Source organism: Cygnus olor, chromosome 2, assembly GCF_009769625.2.
Source record: "Cygnus olor isolate bCygOlo1 chromosome 2, bCygOlo1.pri.v2, whole genome shotgun sequence".
Lineage (NCBI taxonomy): Eukaryota > Metazoa > Chordata > Aves > Anseriformes > Anatidae > Cygnus > Cygnus olor.
The window spans coordinates 106,238,652-106,260,856 of NC_049170.1; the positions used below are offsets into that span (position 1 = coordinate 106,238,652).

The 22,205-nt window shown below is 38.6% G+C and overlaps 1 protein-coding gene and 1 long non-coding RNA gene across 2 annotated transcripts; one reads left to right on the forward strand and one right to left on the reverse strand.

Annotated features, from left to right (window-relative positions):
• Window positions 1-1,171: 1,171 nt before the first annotated feature.
• On the reverse strand, window positions 1,172-15,759 carry NAPG (NSF attachment protein gamma). The gene is made up of 12 exons (XM_040549989.1): window positions 15,590-15,759; window positions 13,892-13,959; window positions 12,683-12,767; window positions 12,078-12,095; window positions 11,464-11,494; window positions 9,895-10,004; window positions 9,714-9,780; window positions 8,955-9,025; window positions 7,675-7,753; window positions 6,848-6,927; window positions 5,240-5,369; window positions 1,172-4,081 (listed from the first exon to the last, which is right to left on the reverse strand). Exons 1-12 carry the CDS (start codon window positions 15,643-15,645, stop codon window positions 3,932-3,934), a joined length of 945 nt encoding a protein of 314 aa, XP_040405923.1. The 5' UTR covers window positions 15,646-15,759; the 3' UTR covers window positions 1,172-3,931.
• Window positions 15,721-20,643, forward strand: LOC121066470. Its single transcript, XR_005817790.1, has 3 exons — window positions 15,721-15,970; window positions 17,485-17,599; window positions 20,077-20,643. It is a non-coding gene; the product is annotated as an uncharacterized LOC121066470 (long non-coding RNA).
• Window positions 20,644-22,205: the final 1,562 nt, after the last annotated feature.

The following is a 22,205-nucleotide window of genomic DNA, read 5'->3' on the forward strand; positions in this document are numbered from 1 at the left end:
TTTATCTATAGAATTGCTTAAACATCCATCAGTGACACTTCAACATACAAGTAAAATGACACAGGTAAAGAATGAATCATTCCAAAACTAAACTAACCTTCCCATTTGCCACACTTTCAGGTCTTGGTTTTAAACCAGCAAAAATATATGACCTAAGTAGCCATTATGTCACTTTTATGTGTTCTTCCCAAACCATTCCAAAACAGTTGTATTTGCTGGAAATTAACGTTCAAGTTCTTATGGCCAGGATATCCTCCACATTTAATTGACCCTTTCATTTTGGTCCAGGCACCTCTTTTAGCCTCTAGCAGAGTCCAGAGGCACACACAAGACCTCAGTTACAGTCAGTATCAATACTCGAGCACAGTTTGACTCAGGGACTTTTTTCATGTCTGTGCTGCTCCCATCAATATTCCCAATCCTTTCTGGATTTTGGCATATTCAGGTAAATCTTGGAGCATGTTGGTGTATTCTTCCAGAAGACTTCAAGAGTTTGCTATATATTTAAGCAGCCCAAATGTGGAGACAAGCGCTTTATCTCTGAAGATCTAATGATCTGCATGTCCTCCCCCATCACCAGAAAGACAATCATTTTGCTAAACCATTACTATGCCTAGCTAAAATTAAAGACTGAGAACTTGGAGAACTATTTCCCTCTCTCGCTTTGTTAGAAGATGACAAATTCCAGTCTGACAATTGCCCAGTATAACAATGTTGTTTTCTGAATACAAGCCATTAGGAAGTGAAGTGACATCAACCAAGATGCTACATATCAACACAGAGGCAAAACATATACATACTTTTTATTCTGACTGGACAGAATTGCCTAATAAATGTCACTTCCTTGACAACGAAAGCCAGCAGAGAGGTACCGAAAGGTCAGTTAGAAAAACAAGAAACACAGGATAAAATTAAATGGACTGTAAGGAAATGCCCAATGAACAAGCTGCAAAGACTGGAGACCACTGACTTGCAGTGCCCAAAACTGAGCCAGGAAGTTCCCGAGACTTAGGTCCTTGATCGCATAATATACCCGCAATGCCTGGCAACAAGAATCACAGACAAATGGTCACATGAAATCTGTTTGAGATTACAAAAAAACATTCATTCTCAAATGGCAATGCTAAGCAGGACCTGATCAACAACAGGGAAAGCTAGCACAAATATGTTAGTTTCAAGTTTTATTTTTCATGTTGGTGAAACACAGCCTCTTCTCAGAGGCAGCATCGGTAGAGCTGTTACAAACACACTTCATAATCTAATACATTACAGATTTGGGAAAGGAACAAATAAAGCACAGATTTCACACTGCACCTGGGCATACTCAGCCATAAATTACAGATAATTTAGAAGTCATCTAATTTCATATACATTACACTGATCATTGCTCAGTCTTCATGCAAATTTTATTTTATTTTTCTTACAGCCACCATTAGTTTTGGAAACTTCCTTGCTGAAAATGGTGTATTTTTCACTTTAAATCACTTAAATGATATTTACAGAAGTGTGCAAATTGCTTTCAAAGATAGAAACAAACACTTATACATAACATACAGACAGTTATAGTTAAACATTTACTAAAAGGCAGATAATATTCCTATCACACTTTCATTGCCTAAAATAGGAGACTAAGTTATATAAAATAGACCATCTTATTTTCAGACACTTCCATTTCTGCAGATTTGGTCTTTGCAGCAACATTGCAATCAAAGATTAAGATTCTGTTCCTAAGATTCAGGGAACCCCCTTTAAATTCAATGGCAGCTTAACACGTTTAGTATAAGTTACTTTTGTCCCAGGTTTTCCGTACTTGGCACAAGCTAAAAAGAAAAAAAAAAGCTGAGGGAGTGGGTAAGACACAATCTTGCATATTCTTTTCTAACACGAAAAGCATCCTAATGTATAAATTTTATCAAGTTCTTTCCTGCAGACAGACCTGCTTGCTTGTCTTCTCAGATACATGTTACTGTTTGCACACACAAAGTAGTAAACTCCTTGATACCATTCACCAAAAGTAATTTCAGAAATGGAAGCAGCAGGGAAATGCAGGGAAAATCCCTTAGTGTTCCCAGTGCTTCTAAATGTTCTTTAAAAAAAAAAAAAAGTAATAAAAACTCCCCATAAAAAAGTGCATGGTGACCTTCATGAACAAATCCAGAAGGCAGAAGGTGGAACACTTCACTTCAGTTTCCTCAGTGGTGAAGAAAGAAGAGTTATAGGAAAGTCTTCAAAAAAACATCTTTCATGTATATTAGTAATCATTCTGAGAGAAAAGCAACTCACCTCCTAAAATTTCATTTAGGCTATTTTTTAGAAGTACAAAAACTTTTATACACATCCTTAATAACAGAGGGAGATCATCTATCAGACACTGCAGAACAACAGGTTTAAACAGCTTTAAAAAGCTCTCAAAGCTTTGAAATCCAAGCTAATACCAAACATAATACCAAGAAAAAGCTTTTTCTGAACATCCATTAAATTGAGTAACGTGACTTTTACAGCAGTTCTGCCTACAATCATGGTGTAGCTTGTGCACCCATTGCTATGCTACTCAATGCTATCCACCCCAAGCAAAGTGAATATTAGCCCTCAAAATCTACCTTCATCACAATTACATGTGACACACTTGGTATTTTTGAAGCCATCCAGTTCCCTGATGTGGCAGAAACTGTACTGACACTTAACACTACGCTTTTGGTCTACTGTTTATTGAACTTTGGACATCACCTTAGTGCAGACCTTGATTAGGTTCTCCTGAAAAAACAGACCACAGATTTGTCTTCTAGGGTTGTCAACTTTTAAGCATAAAATGGTCAAATTAATTTAGACACTAAACAAGCTTGTGAAAGACATGACAACTTGTAATCAAATAGAAGTGGAGAAGAGACTTTAAAATTTGGTTATTTTGGGTTTGAGCTAGTTTGAAAAATGCCATTTGTAAAAGGCAGCTGTTCTATGCTTTGAAAATATGAAAGAATGAAACGTCTTTGCAAACTAGAGTATTGATTAGGAAGTGAACATCTGAAACACTCCTAAGCTCAATCGTATGATTGAGCACTGAAACATTCCACCTAAATTTTGCTAAACACTGTCTCCTGAGCTTTATATTTAACACACATTAACTTTTACCTTCATTTTTGTTTTTCATTATGTTCAGAAACAGCGCTAGAAAGGTTGTCCACTCCTTCCATTCCCCAAGGTGTGCATTACAAACACTATGAACTCATGTATTTCGAAAGACTTAGGTCAATATAAGATGAAAGATGTGCATATCTACGCCTATAACCTTGCAAAACTCCTCCACAGTAGCTGTCTTAGTGTTTTCTACAACCATATGGATACTCCTTGCAAAGAATAAGATACTAAAATAATATTCCACAGTGAGGTAAAAACATGTTAAAATAAACTGAATGTTCCCCCTAGTGATTATACTAGTGGAAAATCCCTCTGTGCCACGGTCTTCCTTAAATAATGTTAAACAGGAGATGAACATCCAGATGATGTTCATTTAACGACCTTACGTTTAACTCAGAAAACAACCACAAACATATTATTGGGGACAAAAAAGTGTCAGGTACTGAAATCCAGCATTTGGAATTTAGTGCCACTCTCCCTAACCCCAGTGCTTCTCTTCAGAGTTTTGGTTTCTTTTTAAACTGTGCTTTTAGTAAAAACTTCTCTCGAATTTTTTCCCATAAACTGCAGGCAGGACCCTAAAGAAGCTCCTACCAGGTAAGAAATGAAATCCAAAGGTGTTTCAAGATGAAAGGTACAATCATGCTCTTTCTCTTTTTTTTTGTACCCAAAAGCTGCCAAGCTAATATTAGCATTCCAATATCACAATTGCAATGAAGCTCTGGAAAATCTGGTACCTTTGGATATGCTCAACATCACAAACAAGTTAGATATTTAAGACAACATATATCTGCAGCTAGCAAAGTCCACCAGAATATTCATCCTCTTCCTCATCGGCATGAGAGCCCACCGTGGCTGGTCCTCTTGTTTTGTCTTGTGCAGTGTTTGGAGACTTCTTCTTGATCCCACCTCCTGGGACCACCAAGGTAAGACCAAGCTTGGCATACTGATAAGAAAAAGATAAGTTTACTTTCTTTACTATCACAAAATAGTCTTGTTGAATTACACTGCACAGAACTGACTGAAGTTCACAATTAACAAAGAAGTCACATTCGGTACAGAAAACAGACTGATGCTGCTTTCAGACTACACTTTATACAACTTAGAATAAGTGTAATGTTGGTTCATTTTTCCATCTCCAACGCTGTGAGAAATGAGAAACAAGATCTGTATCAATACTGTGTATTATACAATAATTTTGCCAAATGATTATATAATCATCGTAGAATGGTTTGGGTTGGAAGAGACCTTAAGATCATCTAGTTCCAACCTCCCTGCCATAGGCCTTAGGCAGGGACACCTTCTGCTACACAAGGTTGCTCAAAGCCCCATCCTAGCTGGCCTTGGATTCTACAGCTTCAGTTGTTCAAGCTTTTCAGGAGGAAAAAAAAACACCACAAACATTTTCAGTGTGCACCTCTGCACACATTATCTAGTTATGGCTCATTTAAGTCTCGCAAGCATTTTTCAGTATAATCAGTACCTTGGTTTCTACTATTCAGCATGGTAATAGAGTAATTTTAGTTGATACTGTTACAAAGTTCGGCATGTTATGGCTTTCCTATCCTTATACCTTCTGCCTACAAATTACAACTTCAAAGAAAAAAAAACACAATACGGACTACTTTCTTAAAATGAAAAAAATATATCTTCACAAATTAGCGATTTGCTAGAGAATAAGTGCCAAAAAAAAGCATCCAACATCCTGTAGACATCACACTCATTCTGTAATGTTTATGCAGGCAGCAACATGGTATTTCTGAGATAAACCACTAGCAACAAAAGTGTACTGGCCCCATAACTAATGAAGCAAACGGGAACTGTATTTTGGACAACTCTTTAAACAGACTCAGCATATTGATAACAAATTGCTCTTTCATCTAAGCCTTCCCACCATCAGCACAGAACAACAGCGTGGGACTTTACAGGGGCAGGCAGAAAAGTCAAAAAAAGAATTTTGCAGGCACAAGGCAGGATGAAAGAGCAAGTCGCAATAAATGTATGGACCCTGCTTTCCTTATTTTCCTCTATTAGAGGAAAATCTCCCTCAAACTAAGCAAACAAAAAGGATTATAAAAAAAAATCGTAAGAACTACCCACTTACATCATTGTCCATATATTTGAAGAGTGGCAAGTTACAGACTTCCGAAACTTGATCTTGATCTTGCTGGTCATACCCTTCTAAAAGCTGCTCTAGTGCTGCACAGTCTTCACTTCCATTAAATCCCGGTATACTGAAGGAAATTAAGAGTTCATTTAGGACATTTCAGCAATCTACTTGATGCTCAGCTATCCTATCTTTAAATGCTGCTAATTAATAAGCAGAAGAGCAGGCAGCTGATGAGAATCTGATGGACTACTTACTCCATCAAACTGTCTAACGCTGATTTCTCCAGGTACATGGATCATATCCATAAACTTCAACTTTCAGCAGTATTAGCTTGCTGAGAATTAGACCGCAATCACAGCCAAGTCAAAAAGAGATTAGAATTTCTTGATTTTTCCTGACTAGTCAATAAACTCTTCTTCCATTTTACATCCAGGAAAAATTTGTAGTGCGTTTCTACATAACATACAAATTGAAGAGTTGGAAAATATGACCAAGATGTTTAAAGATGGATCTTAACAGCTTATTTCTAAAAATAAAGTAACTATTCAACTTACGTATATGTTCACGTCATTTCACTTAAAACATACAGTTAAGTAAAAACACATCGTTTCAGTATTTTGTTACTGAAGTCCAGATAAAAGCTGAAATGGAGAGCTGCAAGAAAGCCTCTGAGGTTTACGGTAAAACACTAATCCAAGTTTTGACATCAAAATTTTCTCCTGGGTGTATAAAGAATACTTGCTTCATTTCACTGTGGAACTGGACTAGTTTCTGCTCTCTAACTTGTCTTTCAGTTCAATCAACTATTAAAAAAACGTGAAAGAGAGAAATCTTGGTTTTCTTTTTCTTACCTATGACAACAGCAAGATATTCTGTATCAGGACAACCAGAAACGTAGTAACTCACAGGCTACAAAACCTTCTTCAACAAAAACCTTTAGATGAATCTTTCCCTCAATCTAATCACCATACCAGACAGTTTAATTGATTGTACATGGACGCTGCTACTGAGCATTTTGAGACTGCATTCAACATTTCCATCCTCAAACTAACAAAATGTGGTAATGAAAAGTTACAATTTCAACTTTTTTTAAGGGCCTCAACACATGACACGGCAAAAAGATTCTGAAAAAAAAAAATCAGTTAGGGACATCCAGAAATCCCCACTTTTAATCTTGAACATTTATTTACAAATAGGCAACCATCTCTGTTTTGTTTGAAAACGAGACATGCCAAAGGCTATCAGTAAGGCAAGAATTCCAGTCGTAACTGTATTCTGCTCACCTTTTAACAAGGAAAAATTTAAAAAACATCTAATTTTAATCTCATTTCACCTGTTGTACATAAGTATTTATTTATGACTAACTTTTTATTGTATATTCACTAACAAGTATCACAATGGTAATTACTGCTGAATCTGTTAAGAGCAAAAACATATTCCTGATAGGTAGCTATCTAACAGAGAATGCTGTTGTACTGTAAGTCAATAGACTTGCAGGTTTAAAACTTATTGACAGAGAACGTTTCCCTTGCTCTTTCATAAGAATAAATCACCATTAATGAAACATTCAGCTTAAGATTACAAAATATGAAGCAGACTTACCTATAGCTTTCCCTCACACATCTTTCTGCAGCAACATAATCATTTCTGTGAAGATGAACTAAGACTTGAGCAATAGTTTTCTAAAGAAAAAAAAAAAGAAACTGGTTATTCTTTAGAAAAAAAACAGTAAAATATGAGAAAGATAATGGACTGCTAATATTTAGTGTGAAAAGATCGTTATGAGTCTTCAATGATTCTAATATACTGGAACAAGAACGTCATGAAGAAGTAGTAAGCCAGATCATCAGCTGGTATGAAATAGGTTATCTCCTCTAATGTTATAATGAACTGTTGCACAGAACTAGATAATGTTTTTCTTTTTGTGGTTTGTCATACAGGTCATGCCAACTACAAACCCAAAACAAACTATCACAAATTCTTATTTAGAACCAAAACTAAATATTTCTACTAAGAATACCGAAGAAATAACATCAAACTAAACACAGACCAGAAGACAATCCTATTAAAAATACAGTAAGAATATGTCCATGATTCTCTTTCTCTCCCTTCCTGTTTCAAAATAAATTAATTCAGCTTCTAAAACAGAAAATTGGGCTCGTCCAAATCAATTTGAAGGCCCATTCATAAATCACTATAGTTCAGTGTTTTTGATAGCTCCCACAGATAACAGCATCTTATCTTCAACATTACAGTAGTGAAAAATACAGAGGTTGGGGAAGCACGAACGACCACACATTCTAATTATTTAACAAGAAAAATATCTGTCAAGAGGTACATATTGTCAGACAGAACTCAGCAATTAGCTTACATTAGTTCCCCAGAAAAACTTGAAATACACTACCAGAAATTGTAACTTAGATTTTTACCTTATAGCATGTTGGATAATTTTCAATTTCCTTATAAATACTTTTTTCCTTTTGAAGAGACAATGCAGCCTCATCTAATCTAAAACAAACAAACAAAAAAATCCACCATTCAGTTATGAGTATCAATACCAGCAAACAAGCATAATAAACCCAAGGCTCATTTTGAGCTGTTTAACTAATGCACACGCACAGCTTTCCTCAATAAAAAGCAACGAAACTAAAATCAGCGGTAGATCTTATTAAGAGTATGTAAACATATATATATATATATGTATTATATATATATATATATATATACACACACACACACACACAGTCAACAATACCTTTCGTATACATGCAGGCCAAGAACACCTCTGGTATTCAGACAAAACCTCACTTTTCACAACATCATACAAGATGAATGCCTCATAATTTCCTCTAACAGATTTCTATATGTCATGAAGTTACTATAAGCAATCAGTCTATCTAATGTCAACAAACAATGAAAAAAACATAGTAGCTGGTTTCCAGTTTGAATACTCCTTTTAACTACTATATTAGACTTCTACAAATGAATGATAGCACATTAACTATAAAGGAGAAGAGCAACCATGTTTCAGATGTTCTGCAGGTACGTTAACTCGCTCTTTCACAGAAAGATTTTGACACTAATTTATAAATCTATTTTTCTGGCCACAATTAAACAACAAAATAAAACTTCTTGAAAGTAGCCAGAAACACAGATGCAGACAAAGAAACTGTATGTTTCAGTGAAGCAAGTCTAAGCTGAACTCCAGGTCAAGTCTGGTGCCGGTAATAAGCACTTAAAATAAGTTGCAATTGAGAAACCAAGACACACTTTTCAGAAGTCCACCATCAGACCACTGCCAACAGATTTCTTTCCTCAGTTTCATAACTTAATTTCCCTGTTTTGTATTAGATAGCGGTAAAAGATTTCCAAATACTTTCTACAAATCAGTGCTGGAAGAAAAAATTTCCAGCAGTTTAGCAACTAGTGAAAGCTGACATAGGTCCTTTATAGCTGCTCAATAAACACAAAGGAAACAAAGCCTTACAGCTCACATTCTCCTATCCCAGGACACATGACTCCTGGATGAACACGGTAGTCTTATATTCCACAGAAACTGCATTTAAGTTTGAAGTGCGTCTCAAAGAAGAAGCATAAGTAATGGTATATATAAACCCAGCAACAACAACAACAAAAACCAAACCAAAACAAATAAATTCACTGTTAAAGATTCAACTATATTTAAGAAGAAATAGTTATAAAGCTATACCTGCGTCCTCGGACTAGAAGTCTTGAAGCCTTCCCTAACATTTCTAATGCTTGCCGTAAACGTTCTTCATTCTAGAAAAGACCAAAGAGAATTCATATGTTCATATTCCATTTGTGTAGGATTAAGACTAACAGACCTTAAACTAAGTATGTTGTCTGTAACCAAAAACAACTATTCTGCTATAACAGCAGTTCCCAAACTCAAGTGAAACACGAAGAGTACTGGCATAACCAAGTCCCACAGCCAGCTCCTGTATGTATCTAGAGAGCAAAGCAACATCAACACAGACTTGCAGACATACGTACGACAAACACCTATAGAGAAATATGCCAAAGACAGTAATGAAAATGCTTATGGGATGGGTGGAGCTTTAAGCAAACTCTTCATTCTGTGCCTTCAAGGATTTCAAACTGCTTTAGATTCCAGGACTCAACAGAAGCCATATTCCTTACACTCTGGACTGACCAATAAGAGGCAGAAAATGAAAACATACAGGACACAGATTTCGTCAAGTCCCAACCTGAGAAAAGAACTGACCCCTCACTTCTATAATCTCCTTCTCTACAGCACAAAAACCCTTCAGCTTCATTACTCAGCCACTGATGTGAAAGGAGGGAAAAATAATTTAGAGGCCACCATTCAGCATTTTCTTAGCTTTACAGCTGATCCTAAACAGCAATTCATCCAAGTCAGTTTACTTTCTGGGACTGGAAAGTTCTTTGCTGGTAAAAATAAAAAAAAAAAAAATGTAAAGCTTACTTCAAACACTGATGCTGCTTGCTGATAGAGCTGTACAGCCTTCTCTGGGCTCACATTTTCTATTAACCTGTGACAAACATAAGTAATTTCTCTTCAGATGAAAGCATCAAAAAGACAGGGAGGCAACCAAAGAGATACCCGTGCCCCACAGGTATTCTATCTACCAATACCGCAAGCTTACTTTCCAGCCCGTTCCAGTGCAATAGCTGCTGTATCTGGTGTCCCATTCTCCAGGTACATCATACTGGCTTTCTCAATTAGCTGAACAGCTTCAGGGAGTCTCTGCATCTCCTGCGAAGAAACAGTCAGAGGGAGACTGCCGTTAGGAGCTGTGCTTATGAAGCAAATGAAACAAAGCAAAACAAACTGTAACACAATATATATTTAGAGGTTTCAGTTTATAAAAAAAGTACCAGAACACACACGAATTCAGAAATGCACCTTCTGCACTGCCACATAAGTGTGAAGAACAAGTTTAGTAGAGTTCAATAAACTCACTGAATAACCATAGAAAGGGGGACATAGCAGGCAGCCTTCTCACTGACCAACAAGTTCACTCCCTCTGCAGATTTCAATCCAACTTAAAACTAAATTTTCTCACTCTCAATCTTTCCATCTTTAAAATCTGATTCAACAAGCAGCTAGAGAGCATCTAAGCAGCAGTCCACACAAATACCGACCTTTCCGTCAGATCGGATTTGAGCATCAGACTACGATTCTAATTTGTGTTTACAGTCTTGAATAGGTTTGAAGATTGAATATAAACTCCAAATTCACTTCTAAGCACCAAACTTAATATGCACTGATTTAGTGATGCCCAAATGATATCACCCAGTGATCTATAAAACTACTGACTCACTAATACACACTCATACAAAAGGTCACAAGCAGGATTCTCATAAGCAATCAGATTACAGCAGTGAATACTCATGATTACAAGGCTTACAATAACCTGTCGCATGAAGTTTGGAGGTGTCACCCAAAACCCACTGAAAGACCATATGCATGCAGTACGGCTGAGGTAATGGATAACTAAACTAATATATTTAGAAAACATGCATTTAAGGATTACGTGACATATATATTACCCATGTCAAGTAGACACCTTTTTCTTTCACAAACAAAATATTTCAAGCAAAAACACTATTCCACTGCCCCGTAATACAAGTACTAATGGAACAAACAGGCAAAACAAGACTGCCTTCTCATTCTACAGCTTCCAAATTCTACCAGACACTTACATTTTACTTTCAAAAATAAAGATATCCACATCATCTTGTTCCTGTGAGATAACCTGATTCTACCACCCCTCTTTTCAGGATTGTCCTTTTACCGATATCATCGGTAAAATTAGTATTTGGTCAACTGTAAAGAAGCTGTAACAGCACTAGAATATGAGCTTTTATTTCTCTTACTTCAATCTACTGCTTGTCTAAGTGGCAATTAGTTGCTTCCCCATTTAAGGCAAGAATTTCTTGTAGTTTAGAGCAGCAGCACTAGTCTTCAGTCACCCTTTGACATGAGGCCCTCACCTTTCTTTCTACAAAAGGAAACCAAAAAAACTGTTTCCAATTAAAAACGCAGGTTCCCTAAACTACTTGAGGGTATTGGTGGGGACTGTAAGTCAACAGAAGAACAGCACTTTAACATGCAATTTGCTTGCATATATCTTTAAAATGGTTGGGTGAGATAAAACTATCTACTCACTATAAAAGAGAACTTTTTAATAAGAACTAGTAAACGAAAATACCTTTAGCATCATGCCAGCTTGTTCATAAGCTCTGCAGAGAAAAAATTACAATTCGGTTAGATATGGTGTATTTCAGCAAGCTGTAAGTACGCAGCAAACATCAACCTGCATCAGCTACCACTTCGCTGTTAATATTTAATAATTTGAAGATATTTCAAGTATTTTAAGTTATGTAATGAGACAATACATGTGCAAGATTATCTTCCACAAATAAAGTATTTCAACCACACCTTCTGATCTCCCCAATAAAAATCTATTCTCATGATCTGTCCCGCAAGTAATATTTGAATGGTCATTACCTGCTTGCTTTGAAGCATTCTTTAATTAAATTTCATTGTAAGCTCAACAGTGCAGAATTTCTAGCTTATAAAAAATTTAATGTAAGAAAAAGTACTTGATATCAAAAGCTACTGTGGATTGTGAAAATCCTTATTTCTTCAGATAGCCATTGCAGGTTTTCAGACCTTCCTAGCTTGTGCTTTCATTAAACTGATTTTGAAATGGTGAAATCACTTGAACCATGCCATTTACTACAGTGAAATCAAAATGATAGCTCATGCTTGTACCATAAATCAGAAAACTTGTTTCAGATTAGTTGGTGCACCTGTACTTACTTGGCAGCATGGAAAAGTCTGGAAGTAACATTGTCAAAGTCAAGGACAAAATCCATAAAATTATAATGAAGAAAAATTGTGTACAAAATCTTACATAACTGCTGGTTTCAAAGCAAGGACTCCCATAAACACAAATAAAACCTGTTAAGTTTGTAGGCAAGGTATCAAAAATAAATGCATCTAAGAACAAAACAAATGCAACATACTAAAGTATAATCACACATGTGAAGTTATAAAAATCTTATTTAGTTAAAAACACGTTCCTGGTTACTAAATACTGCCATAAGCATTGTAATAATGTCAGTTCAATTTAATTCATACTATCTGTAGGAATTTAAAAATACTTATATATTAATTTCTGAAGTAGTACCTAGGCATCTCAGGCACTGGTCGGCACCTTATCACGCCAGATAGTAATTGAAACAAAATAGATTTTCTAAACAAAAGTTTTTTAGTTTTCCCACTTACAGTCTTCCAGAAGAGAACCTTCTTAAATTGACAAAACGAACAAATATATTAAAAACATTTTCTACCAACACCCATTACCCCATTCTAAGTATCAAACAGTCAGCTTCTTGGAAAAAAGAAAAACAATGAAAGGATACGCTTTATTGTTTTCATGTGCTTCAGCTTCTCGCAAACAGGCTTCCCTTGCCTGGTCAAACTGCTTGGCATTCTTAAAAGCAACAGCTGCAAGAAATTAAATAAAGTTCTCATTTATAGTTTGCCTTTTACCTTTTTATTTAATCACTTCTGCTCAAGTATTTAACCACCTAAAGATATAAACACTCTTTAGATAAATTGAAGGGCTTGTTAAATTGTAAAAAAATAATAAAAAAATCCCATGACAGTCCTCCTTATTCCATTAGTCACTTAGTTATCACTGAAAACATTTATTGTCAACAACACTTGCATAACATCACTGTATCCTATGTTACACATAATCCAGTCAGACAGATTTAGCAACTCGCTCACTCTGCATTTTAATTGTAAAACTACAGAAATGCATATATATATAGGTTTAATCAGTAGAGATTATACAAAGTCAGTAGGGCAGTGATAGAAGCGTATCATCCAGAAAACAAACCAGTAACAACTTCCTCAACATAACCACTTCAGGGTACAAGCATGTATTTGTATCTCCATTAGATAGATAGGATATTGAAGCAGGACTTCAAGTAAATTTCGATTCGTAAGAGCTTTAATTGCTCTTCCTTTTTTTTTTTTTTATTTATTTTAATTCAGGCTTAAATGGGTAAGTAGAAATGCCTACTTTCAGAAAGAAAAAAAATGGTTTAAGAAAAAAAATCAGCTAGTAAGAATTTTATGTTTGGTTTGACATTTGCTGCAGAAAAGAAGGAGGAAAGAGATCTTACTGTATCTAAAAAAAACTGTCAATGTCACTACCTTACTGAGACAGTCTTAGTCAAGACATACTTCAAAAGATGATGAAAAAGCAAAGATTTAAGAACAGCTAGAATATTTGTTGTTGGGGAAGGTCATACGATTTGGGGGCGGACAAGTGGAAGGAGGAAAGCTTTATTTTTGTGACACATAATAATATCCAAGGTAGAAGCTGTAAGCTTGAGAAGAAGAAAGGTATTTTGCAATTGGTCTAGACCTCCAAGTACAATTTGAAATTTATTTTACAGTGCTACTAGGAATATTTATTTTTCCTTCTTCTTACTTTAGTCTTCAAAACAGTTTTACTTATACAGCAATGTACTGAAAATATGTAAAATATTATCAGGGTTTAAGCTTAAAAAGTATTTTGAAACCATAAAGTATGTGCCCATATTTACGGTCACACATACCTGCCTTCCCATATTCGGTAGCTGCACTGTCATAATCTGGTTTCCACTTTAAGAATCCAGTTTTCAGACTAAAATACAAGAAGAAAGGCTTATTAACAATTACTAATATATTTATATTTTACCTTTGCAGCATTTAATATATATTTAGAACTTCAGACGACCTCTGAAAAAGAGTGACTACCCTTGTGCCAATACCACTGTGGCATCACAACTGCAAAAACAAACGCCAACATTGTTTGGCATTGCATAAAGCACTGCAATGGTCTTCTGAGTTACATGCCCTGTCCTAACGTGCTTCTAAATTGATCCCCAAAGAGTCATCTCAAGCCCAGCTCCTCAACAGTAGAAAGTCAACAAAAGAAAAATACTTCTACCAGAGAGCTGTCAGACTCTCCATTCCATACACAAATGAAATTATTTACCTCCCAACACAAACACAAAGCCTCACGGGTTTGTCATTAATACATCTACAACAGCTCGTGACACTTAATTGGTGCTGCACGTATATACCTGTGAGGTAAAACTGTACACAGCAAAGTGAGGCGAGTCATCAGGCAATGCTGACCTCAACATTACGATTTCCTTATTTTTAAAAAAAATTAACTTTAAAGTTCATTTCAGTATCTGTTGTAGACTGACACTTCAGATGCAATACATGCTCAACATGGAAAAAACATTGTATATAGACCATATACTGGTTTTGTAATCTTACTTGGATTACCACAGCACACAAATCCAAAGCAAGCTTTCATTTTGTATTATTTTTAATCACAAAAAATCTCAATTTCATTTAGCTAACATACACGAGCCTTTAATCTGCACACAGTTCATGAATTTAGTGTGTTTTATGTCTGATGCTTTCCAAGATATGCTTAAAATGAATTCCACTGAAAGGTATTTTTCATCAGGTATTATGAAAAGAATACTTGGTACACATTTGTTATTGCAAAGTGCTCTCCCTGCTATCATGCTACTTTTGATCCTTGATTTGGGGACTGTGAGGTAGTCTCTCCACGACTTTCGATCCTCAGTTTCGGGATTGCCTGTCATTATTTATTTATTACTAATGTTATAGTATCTTTGGAACAGTCAGCTCTACATCTGTACAGCAGCCTGTGAGATTCAGCAAAATGGCTATATTCAGTGTTAAAACACAAATAAAAGACTGCCACGCGTAGGGTGTTAAGTCCTTTAAGCTACGTGTCAGCGCAGGTCTTTGAGGCCATCTAAAAGGAAACAGGCAGGAAACAACCAAGCCAAGGAAGGCAGGCGGGGTGAAGCAGTTTTATTCGCCACAACCAGCCCCTGGGGGGAGGAAGGGGGCCCGGCCGCCATGTCAACCCACCCCCCCCAGGTCACGTCACCCCGCGAGACCACCGCCTCCCAGCCGCTGAGCCAGGGGCAACATGGGAGACGTAGTTCTCCCCTGGGCCTCCGCTCCGAGCACGGTGGCCGGCAGAACTACAACTCCCAAGACACCTCCTAGGCGCTTCGGCCGCGGCCCGGGGCTGAAGAAGAGGAGCCGAGCCGCCCAGCGGGCAGCAGCCCCGAGGCGCGGGGGCGAGCAGCGCGCCCCGCGGCGTCCGGCTCGGGCAGGAGGCGGCGCGGCGCCCCCGCGAGCCAGAAGAACCGGGTCGGGTCGAGCCAAGCCGGGCCGCCAGGCGCCTCGGCACCCCGCCGCGTCCGCCGCCCGCTCACTATTTCTCCGCTTTGGCGATGTGCTCCAGGGCCTCGTTTATCTTCTGCGCCGCCATCTCGCGGCCGGCCGGCCTGCCTGTCCCCGCGCTGCCGCTACGGGCCGCCGCAGGGATCACGGCGCCGCCACGGGAGGGGACGGGACGGGACGGGCCCTCCTCCGCCGCCACACCGCGCATGCGCCGCCGCCGGGGCGGGGCGTGCGGCCGTTACGGCGGTTGGGGCGGTTAATGGCGCCTGAGGGCGGCGCTGTGAGGTTCGGGGCAGGTGCTGTGCGCTTCGTGCCAGCAGCAGGGAGCTGGAGGGCGCGTTGCCTGCTGGAGATCCCAGCCCCAACCTGGCCAAGGCCATTGGAAGCTTTTCAGAAAATACAAACGACGGCAGGTGTGTGTTTCCCACATGTGCAACTCATAGGCAAAAGGCTGAAAAGGACCACACTCCCTGCTCTCTCACAAGCCTCCAGAGGCCGTTTCATGGAGATGGATCTCTAGCTCACATGGTATTTGTAAGAGGCTGCCCCCCGGTCCAGGTGGCACAGAAATCTAAAGCAGATGAAACGAGTGGTGTTCGGGCACGGCAAACCTTCTAACACAAGCTGTGCAATCATGTAAATTACCTACCTACACACTCAGTAACTGAGAATGCTGAAGTCTGCATTACCGCTCATATTTTCAATTTCTTCCACCTATATTCCCTGGTCTGAAACGTGAAGTAACAGGAAATCAGTGAATGGATCCAGAAAGGTGTTTATTCTCCAAACTTGGAGGTCAGTATTGCTTCTCAGTAATCTAAAGAAGATAAATAGTTACGGACATGAGAGCAGAAAGCAAAGTGAGAAACTGCTTAAACTTGCAAAACTTAATCAGACTGTAGGAGTCATTCAAAGTCCATATTGCTGACAGAAATCAGAGCCTTGTGATTTCTTCTACCTTAGCTGGGAAAAAAAGAAGCAGTATTGACATGGTTTGTTTTATGCTACATAGGCATCAGACTCATGGTTCTAAATTGCTTTCCCTCCTTTACCATCTCCCACACTCCCCTGATGACATGGAAATTTAATTTTCTCACTTTGGTTCTTGCTCTGCACTTGAGAGGCTATCTATAGCAGATGGTGGAAAATCCCCACTAAGTCTTACATACTATTATTCTATATCCTAGAACAAAATAGGAAAAAAATAAGATTATATAAAAAAATAAGAGGTTTTCTTTCTTTTAACTTTCAAAAGCAGAACAGTGTTTATGGCAGTACTGGGAAGAAATAGGCAGTCCTGGAGCACAATACGTATGCAAGAAGGTGGCAAGTGCTCACTGGTAGCAGGTTAAATATACTGGATGATCGGTGAGAATCCTGTGTCATCATGTCTGTCTTGCCTTTCCCTTGCTCTGGCAGCCAGGATAAATCTGGCACTATAACCTTGCTGCAGTGTCCTTATAATACAGCTGTGAAAATGTAATTTTAGGCCTGATGCATTAACAGGCAGAATAATCTCAGAGATCACTTCTGAAAATCCCAGTGAGTGACCTGGTTTTCTGTTTGTTTGTGGTAGTGTTCCTGGCCTGCTGTTTTCCCTTTAATATAAAGAGCCGTTCACTTGCTTGTGAGACTATACATGTGCACTGTCTGGTTACACTTTATACTGGAATGACCAGATGACAAGTTTCCAAGACTAGTATTAAATGAAATAGGATATTCCTGGGTAGCTTTTATTTTGTAGACATGGAACCTCCAGAGATTCTGCATCTGGGAAGGATCATATCACAGCATCTGTTGCCTGCCTGTGAACTGGACTTTGGTATTTAAAAATACCCAGGTACAATGTGACAAATTTTTACAGTGATAGCATTCAGAATGACAAGCATTTGTAAGTATAGTCTTCTACCTTTTGTTTACATTCCAGGTGTGAACTCTGCAAATAGCTGTACCAGTAGAAGCCACTGATCAGTAGCCAATCCTCAGATTTTGTCACTGCACCTTGCAGAGGTTTTCTATCTCCCACCTAAACATTTCCTCAGGTACACCATATCAAACAAAGGCAGGCTATCAAAAACAAGCCGTATATTAACACAGTTCTTTTTTTTTCTTTTTTTTTCCTTTTTTTTTTTTTTTTTTTTTTCTGAAATGGGTTAAAAAACACCTGTATGAGTATTTGTGGGGTCTAACCTCTGGCAAGAGGCTGGAGGCAGGCAGCTGGGGACAGCATCTACCACCGTAAGGGCTGCGTCCATCCACAGCCCCAGCACGAGGACAGTCTGGGCTGCCCTCAGAGAGCTGTTGTTAGTTGTAAAAGACTACCAAGTTGAACACAATTAAATCTGTTTCCCAATTAACTCTAACTTTTCTTTGCTGTTAACATGTCACATGCTTGTTCAGAAAGTCAGGACTGAGTGCAGTGAGCTGTATTTTAAATCAGCTGCTCAGTCCTATCTTTGCTTCATTGGATCTGGAAGGTGAATTTCAGTTTTCCTAGATCTGGATTTCCCAGCACTGTCTGACACCCTCATTTGGCAGCAGGACATGGAAAGTTGTACATTGTGATTTATTAGTGTCTGAGTTGGAGTCATAACTACAATAACAACAGCTACGGTACCATGCTGAGGAAATTGCCTGTGAGGAAGGGAGAGGGATCTGCGTATTTCTCCTCACTGGCAGACTGCAACTAACACTAATGGTCTAATGAACAATTGACCCTGACACATTTTGGGCCTGTTACATACAAACTAATGTGTTCTGCGATCACTCTGTCCACGTACCAGCACCTCAGTGCTCCAGTACCTTTTCTTTTTCTGTCCTCAGAGTTATTTCTATAGAATTCGTTGATCTGTGACACATTACTAGTTCCCATCTTAATGGATATGGCAGAAAGCAAATAAGTAGCTTTTAGGGCAGCAAAATACTGGTTGTCTGTAGATTCGTTTCTCCCTGCCGATGGTAATTAAATAACAGAAGACTACAGTGTGAGTATACATTTTATCAGATAACGGAGAACCAACACAGTAGAGATTATAAATTTCCCAGCTGGGGGAAGCAGGTAATGTCAAATTGGCTTTCCAGTTTTTTAAACATGGGAGAAGAAAAGGGCATTCTGGTGTCCTGTAAGGCAGCCCCGTGTGAAGCATTCATAATGTCTTCCTATTACTTAGCAAGTGTAGAGGTTACCCTACAGTCGTCCTCCAGTGGCACTGTGACTGATCTATCCACTGTGTTTATCTTTGTATTTCATGAACTCTGCAAAGAGTTTCTATTTTTTAGGTTTTTATTCCTAGTGCTGTCAAGTTTAGTTGCATTTGGTGAATGGCCTCAAAAGTTAAAAGGAGGTATTAACTGATATGTGGAATGCGATTGTATCCATTGCATGATTTTCTTGGGAAACAAGGTTTTTGCTTCCACATACACCAATGCAAATCCATGGAAAACACGTTCCTGACTGCACCTGCTGTGCTACACCCCATTTGTCGTTGGTGATACACTAAATTCCATTTTTATGTTGTTCTGCCTTTTCAGACATGCTGGTAGTTTCCTGTATACCCATGTTATGATCTCTATGGGAGAACTAATCTGGCTTTAGAAGTAAAGAAGGAGATAAGGAGCCCTGCTGCAAAATAATATGTTTATACTCAAGGTCTTGTCAAACTAAGCCAGTTTGGTCAGCATTTTTAAAGGGTATGGAGACCCTTTTATCTACTTTTACAGCATAGTTTGGTGTATATTTCTTTTGGTGTTAGTACTAGCTTCATTATGTCACGGTCATCATTATTCAAGAGTATTCATAGCCACCACTGCTACCCTGCATTGTTCCAGCACAAATATTTGTGTAGTCTCTCAGTGAACAAATTCATACTTTTTTGGCAAGGTCATTTCTTAGCTGGCTCTGTTCCCTCATCCGATTTACCAAATGGTCACATTTGCACAAAGAGGGAGTCAGGAATATTAAGTCAGGGCAGAAATTGTTTAAGCCAATTTAAGTACTACATGCTAAATGTGTGCTTTAGCTTCTTTTTCTGGTGATGAAGTAACTTCTTCAGGAGAGAGTATGTACATCGCTAAAGACACAACACCTTTTCTGCTTCAGCCTTCCCACTCCACAACCTCTGGAAACCTCTCCCCTTTCTCTCCTCTCCCCTTCTTTCTGAAGTGTTCTCCACAGAGGGCTCACACATCAGACTGTCCTGGTGGAAAGCCTTTCACTCTTTTTCCTCTCCTTGGATCCATCCAGTGTTAATGGCTCCTGATGGCTCTTTCATTGCTTTGCAGTAATTTCTCCACAAGATGCAAAGTCCCCACTCAGTGCCTCACTGAAAGTAACATCAAAAATAAAGTTTGAAATGTATCATTATTCCCCAAATCCAGTGGCATTCATAACTGGACATGAGCATGTATCCTTCAATCTGTCACTGAAACACTGTTTGAAATAGATCCTGGAACAGAAGCTGGAAAACAACAGTTTTCATTAGTTTTGAAAGCATGATTAGCTTTTTTGACTTTTCTACAGGATTGCCAAAGTGCATGACGAATGATTCTTCCAGATGCCAGCTTCTACACTGTATCCATGAAGAAGAAAGTGTGGAAACAAAACCTGGGGGTTTTCTCTCCGATGGTCTGATCACCAACATCCAATAAAATCAATAAGCCTGTCCAGGCTTTTAATCACTTCTGTTCACTGCATAGCTTTTCATTCCTTAAGCAAGATTTGCAGAGGATTGATAAGAGATTCCTTTTAGCTTAATTTTTGTCAACATCATTTTCATTATGTGTACTGGTTTTGGCTGGGATAGGGCTAATTTTCTTCATAGTAACTGGTATAGTGCTGTTTTAGATCTGTGACCCAAACAGTATTGGTAACACACCGATGTTTCAGTTGTTGCTGAGCAGTGCTTGAGTCAAGGACTCTTCTGTTTCTCACACTGCCCAACCAGCGACCAGGCTGGGGGTGCACCAGGAGTTGGGGGGCAACACAGCCAGGACAGCTGGCCCAGTCTGGCTGAAGGGATGTCCTACACCATGTGGCATCATGCTCAGCAACAAAAGCTGGGGGAAAGAAGAAAGAGGGGATCCTTCAGGGTGGTGGCATTTGTTTTCCCAAGAAAATGTAATGCATAAGTTCTGCTTTACTGGAAGTGGCTGAACATGTGCGTGCTGATGGGAAGCAGTGAATTAATTCCTGCTTTTGCTTTGCTTATGCACACAGCTTTTGTTAAACTGCTCCTATTAAACTGCCTCGACCTGTGAGTCTTCTCACTTTTACCTTTCTGATTCTCTTCCCCACCCCACTGGGAGAGGGGAGCAAACTGGTGTGTGGGCTTAGCTGCCTGCTAGTGTTAGTCCACAACAGTCTGCTTCAGAAGAGCATGCTCCAGCATCCTAGCTGATTGCTTTTGAATCGAGAATGTAATCCTGGGTAGAAACTGCTGTACGGTGTTCTCCTCTTTTGAACTATGAGTGAGATATATTAGTATTTTGATGCCAACAGAGGCACTGCTAATGATCTCCTTAATTAAGTTCATTTTCATAGCATGCATCACCAGTTGCTAGGTTTCGTTCCACATGATAGCATGGCGCAATTATAACATCTGCCACATTCCTCAAACATACAGTATTATATTCCTCAGCATAAAACGCTTTCTGAGATTCATCACTTTGCTCATATATCTGAACATCCTGCCTCATGACACCACTGATTAGATAACAGTATTAGAGCCTATTATTTTCCAAGCCAATTTTCCCACTCTGAATTGTTACATACATACACTGTTATCATGCTGCTGCGGTATGCGTCTGCAACAGCCTAAACCATGCACTTTTACAAGAGTCTTTTTAAATGAGCTGATTATCAAAAATTATGTGGCTGGCATCACATGCATATGCTGTTAAAGGCTTCCTAGGGTATTGAAGTCAGTTCATGAGTAGCCTGTTTGTCTGAGAAGTGTAGCTCTATTGTTGTCAGTGTAAACACCAGAAGCAAAGAAAATAAACCTTTCAGTTCATTTAGCTCTGTTAAAGCTGGTGATTCTTATTCTCAGATACACTGTTGACATAATTTTAAAAATATTGAACAACTTGATAACAGGATTCCTCTTGCTTGAGTGGTCTACAGACTCCCTAATCCCCTACAAAGACTATGTCTGTAGATTAGGTGTTAGACCCTAGACAAAGGTAATAAAAGCTTCTTCAGAATTATCTGTGGACCAGAGAAAATCTCCCTCAAGCCACTGAAGTGTCTGAAATTTCCAACCCTTATAAAAAAATCAACCCCCTCCAGCCCTTCTGTGTGAATGAATACTACTAAAAGCTCTAAGAAGAATTCAATAGGCTTCTTCATCTAGATTCACTCTTTGACGTGCACTGATCACCGGTCATTATAAACCTTTGAAAAAATTGTTGAAAAAGGTTGGAAGGAATGTTCATAACATGCATTACCACTAGCCTCAGCCCTAGTCTGTTGTCTGTATTTAAAGATTTTTATTAATTTCCTTCCAAAAGAGAAAAAAAAAAAAAGTATTTAAAACTGTAGGCAGACATTAGACATGTCGTGCTATTTTTCTACCAGAGTATGTATTTCTCTATTTCTCTTCCAGTAAACCTCTCAAAAAGAATGACCAGGGATTATTCTGAGGCTGAACT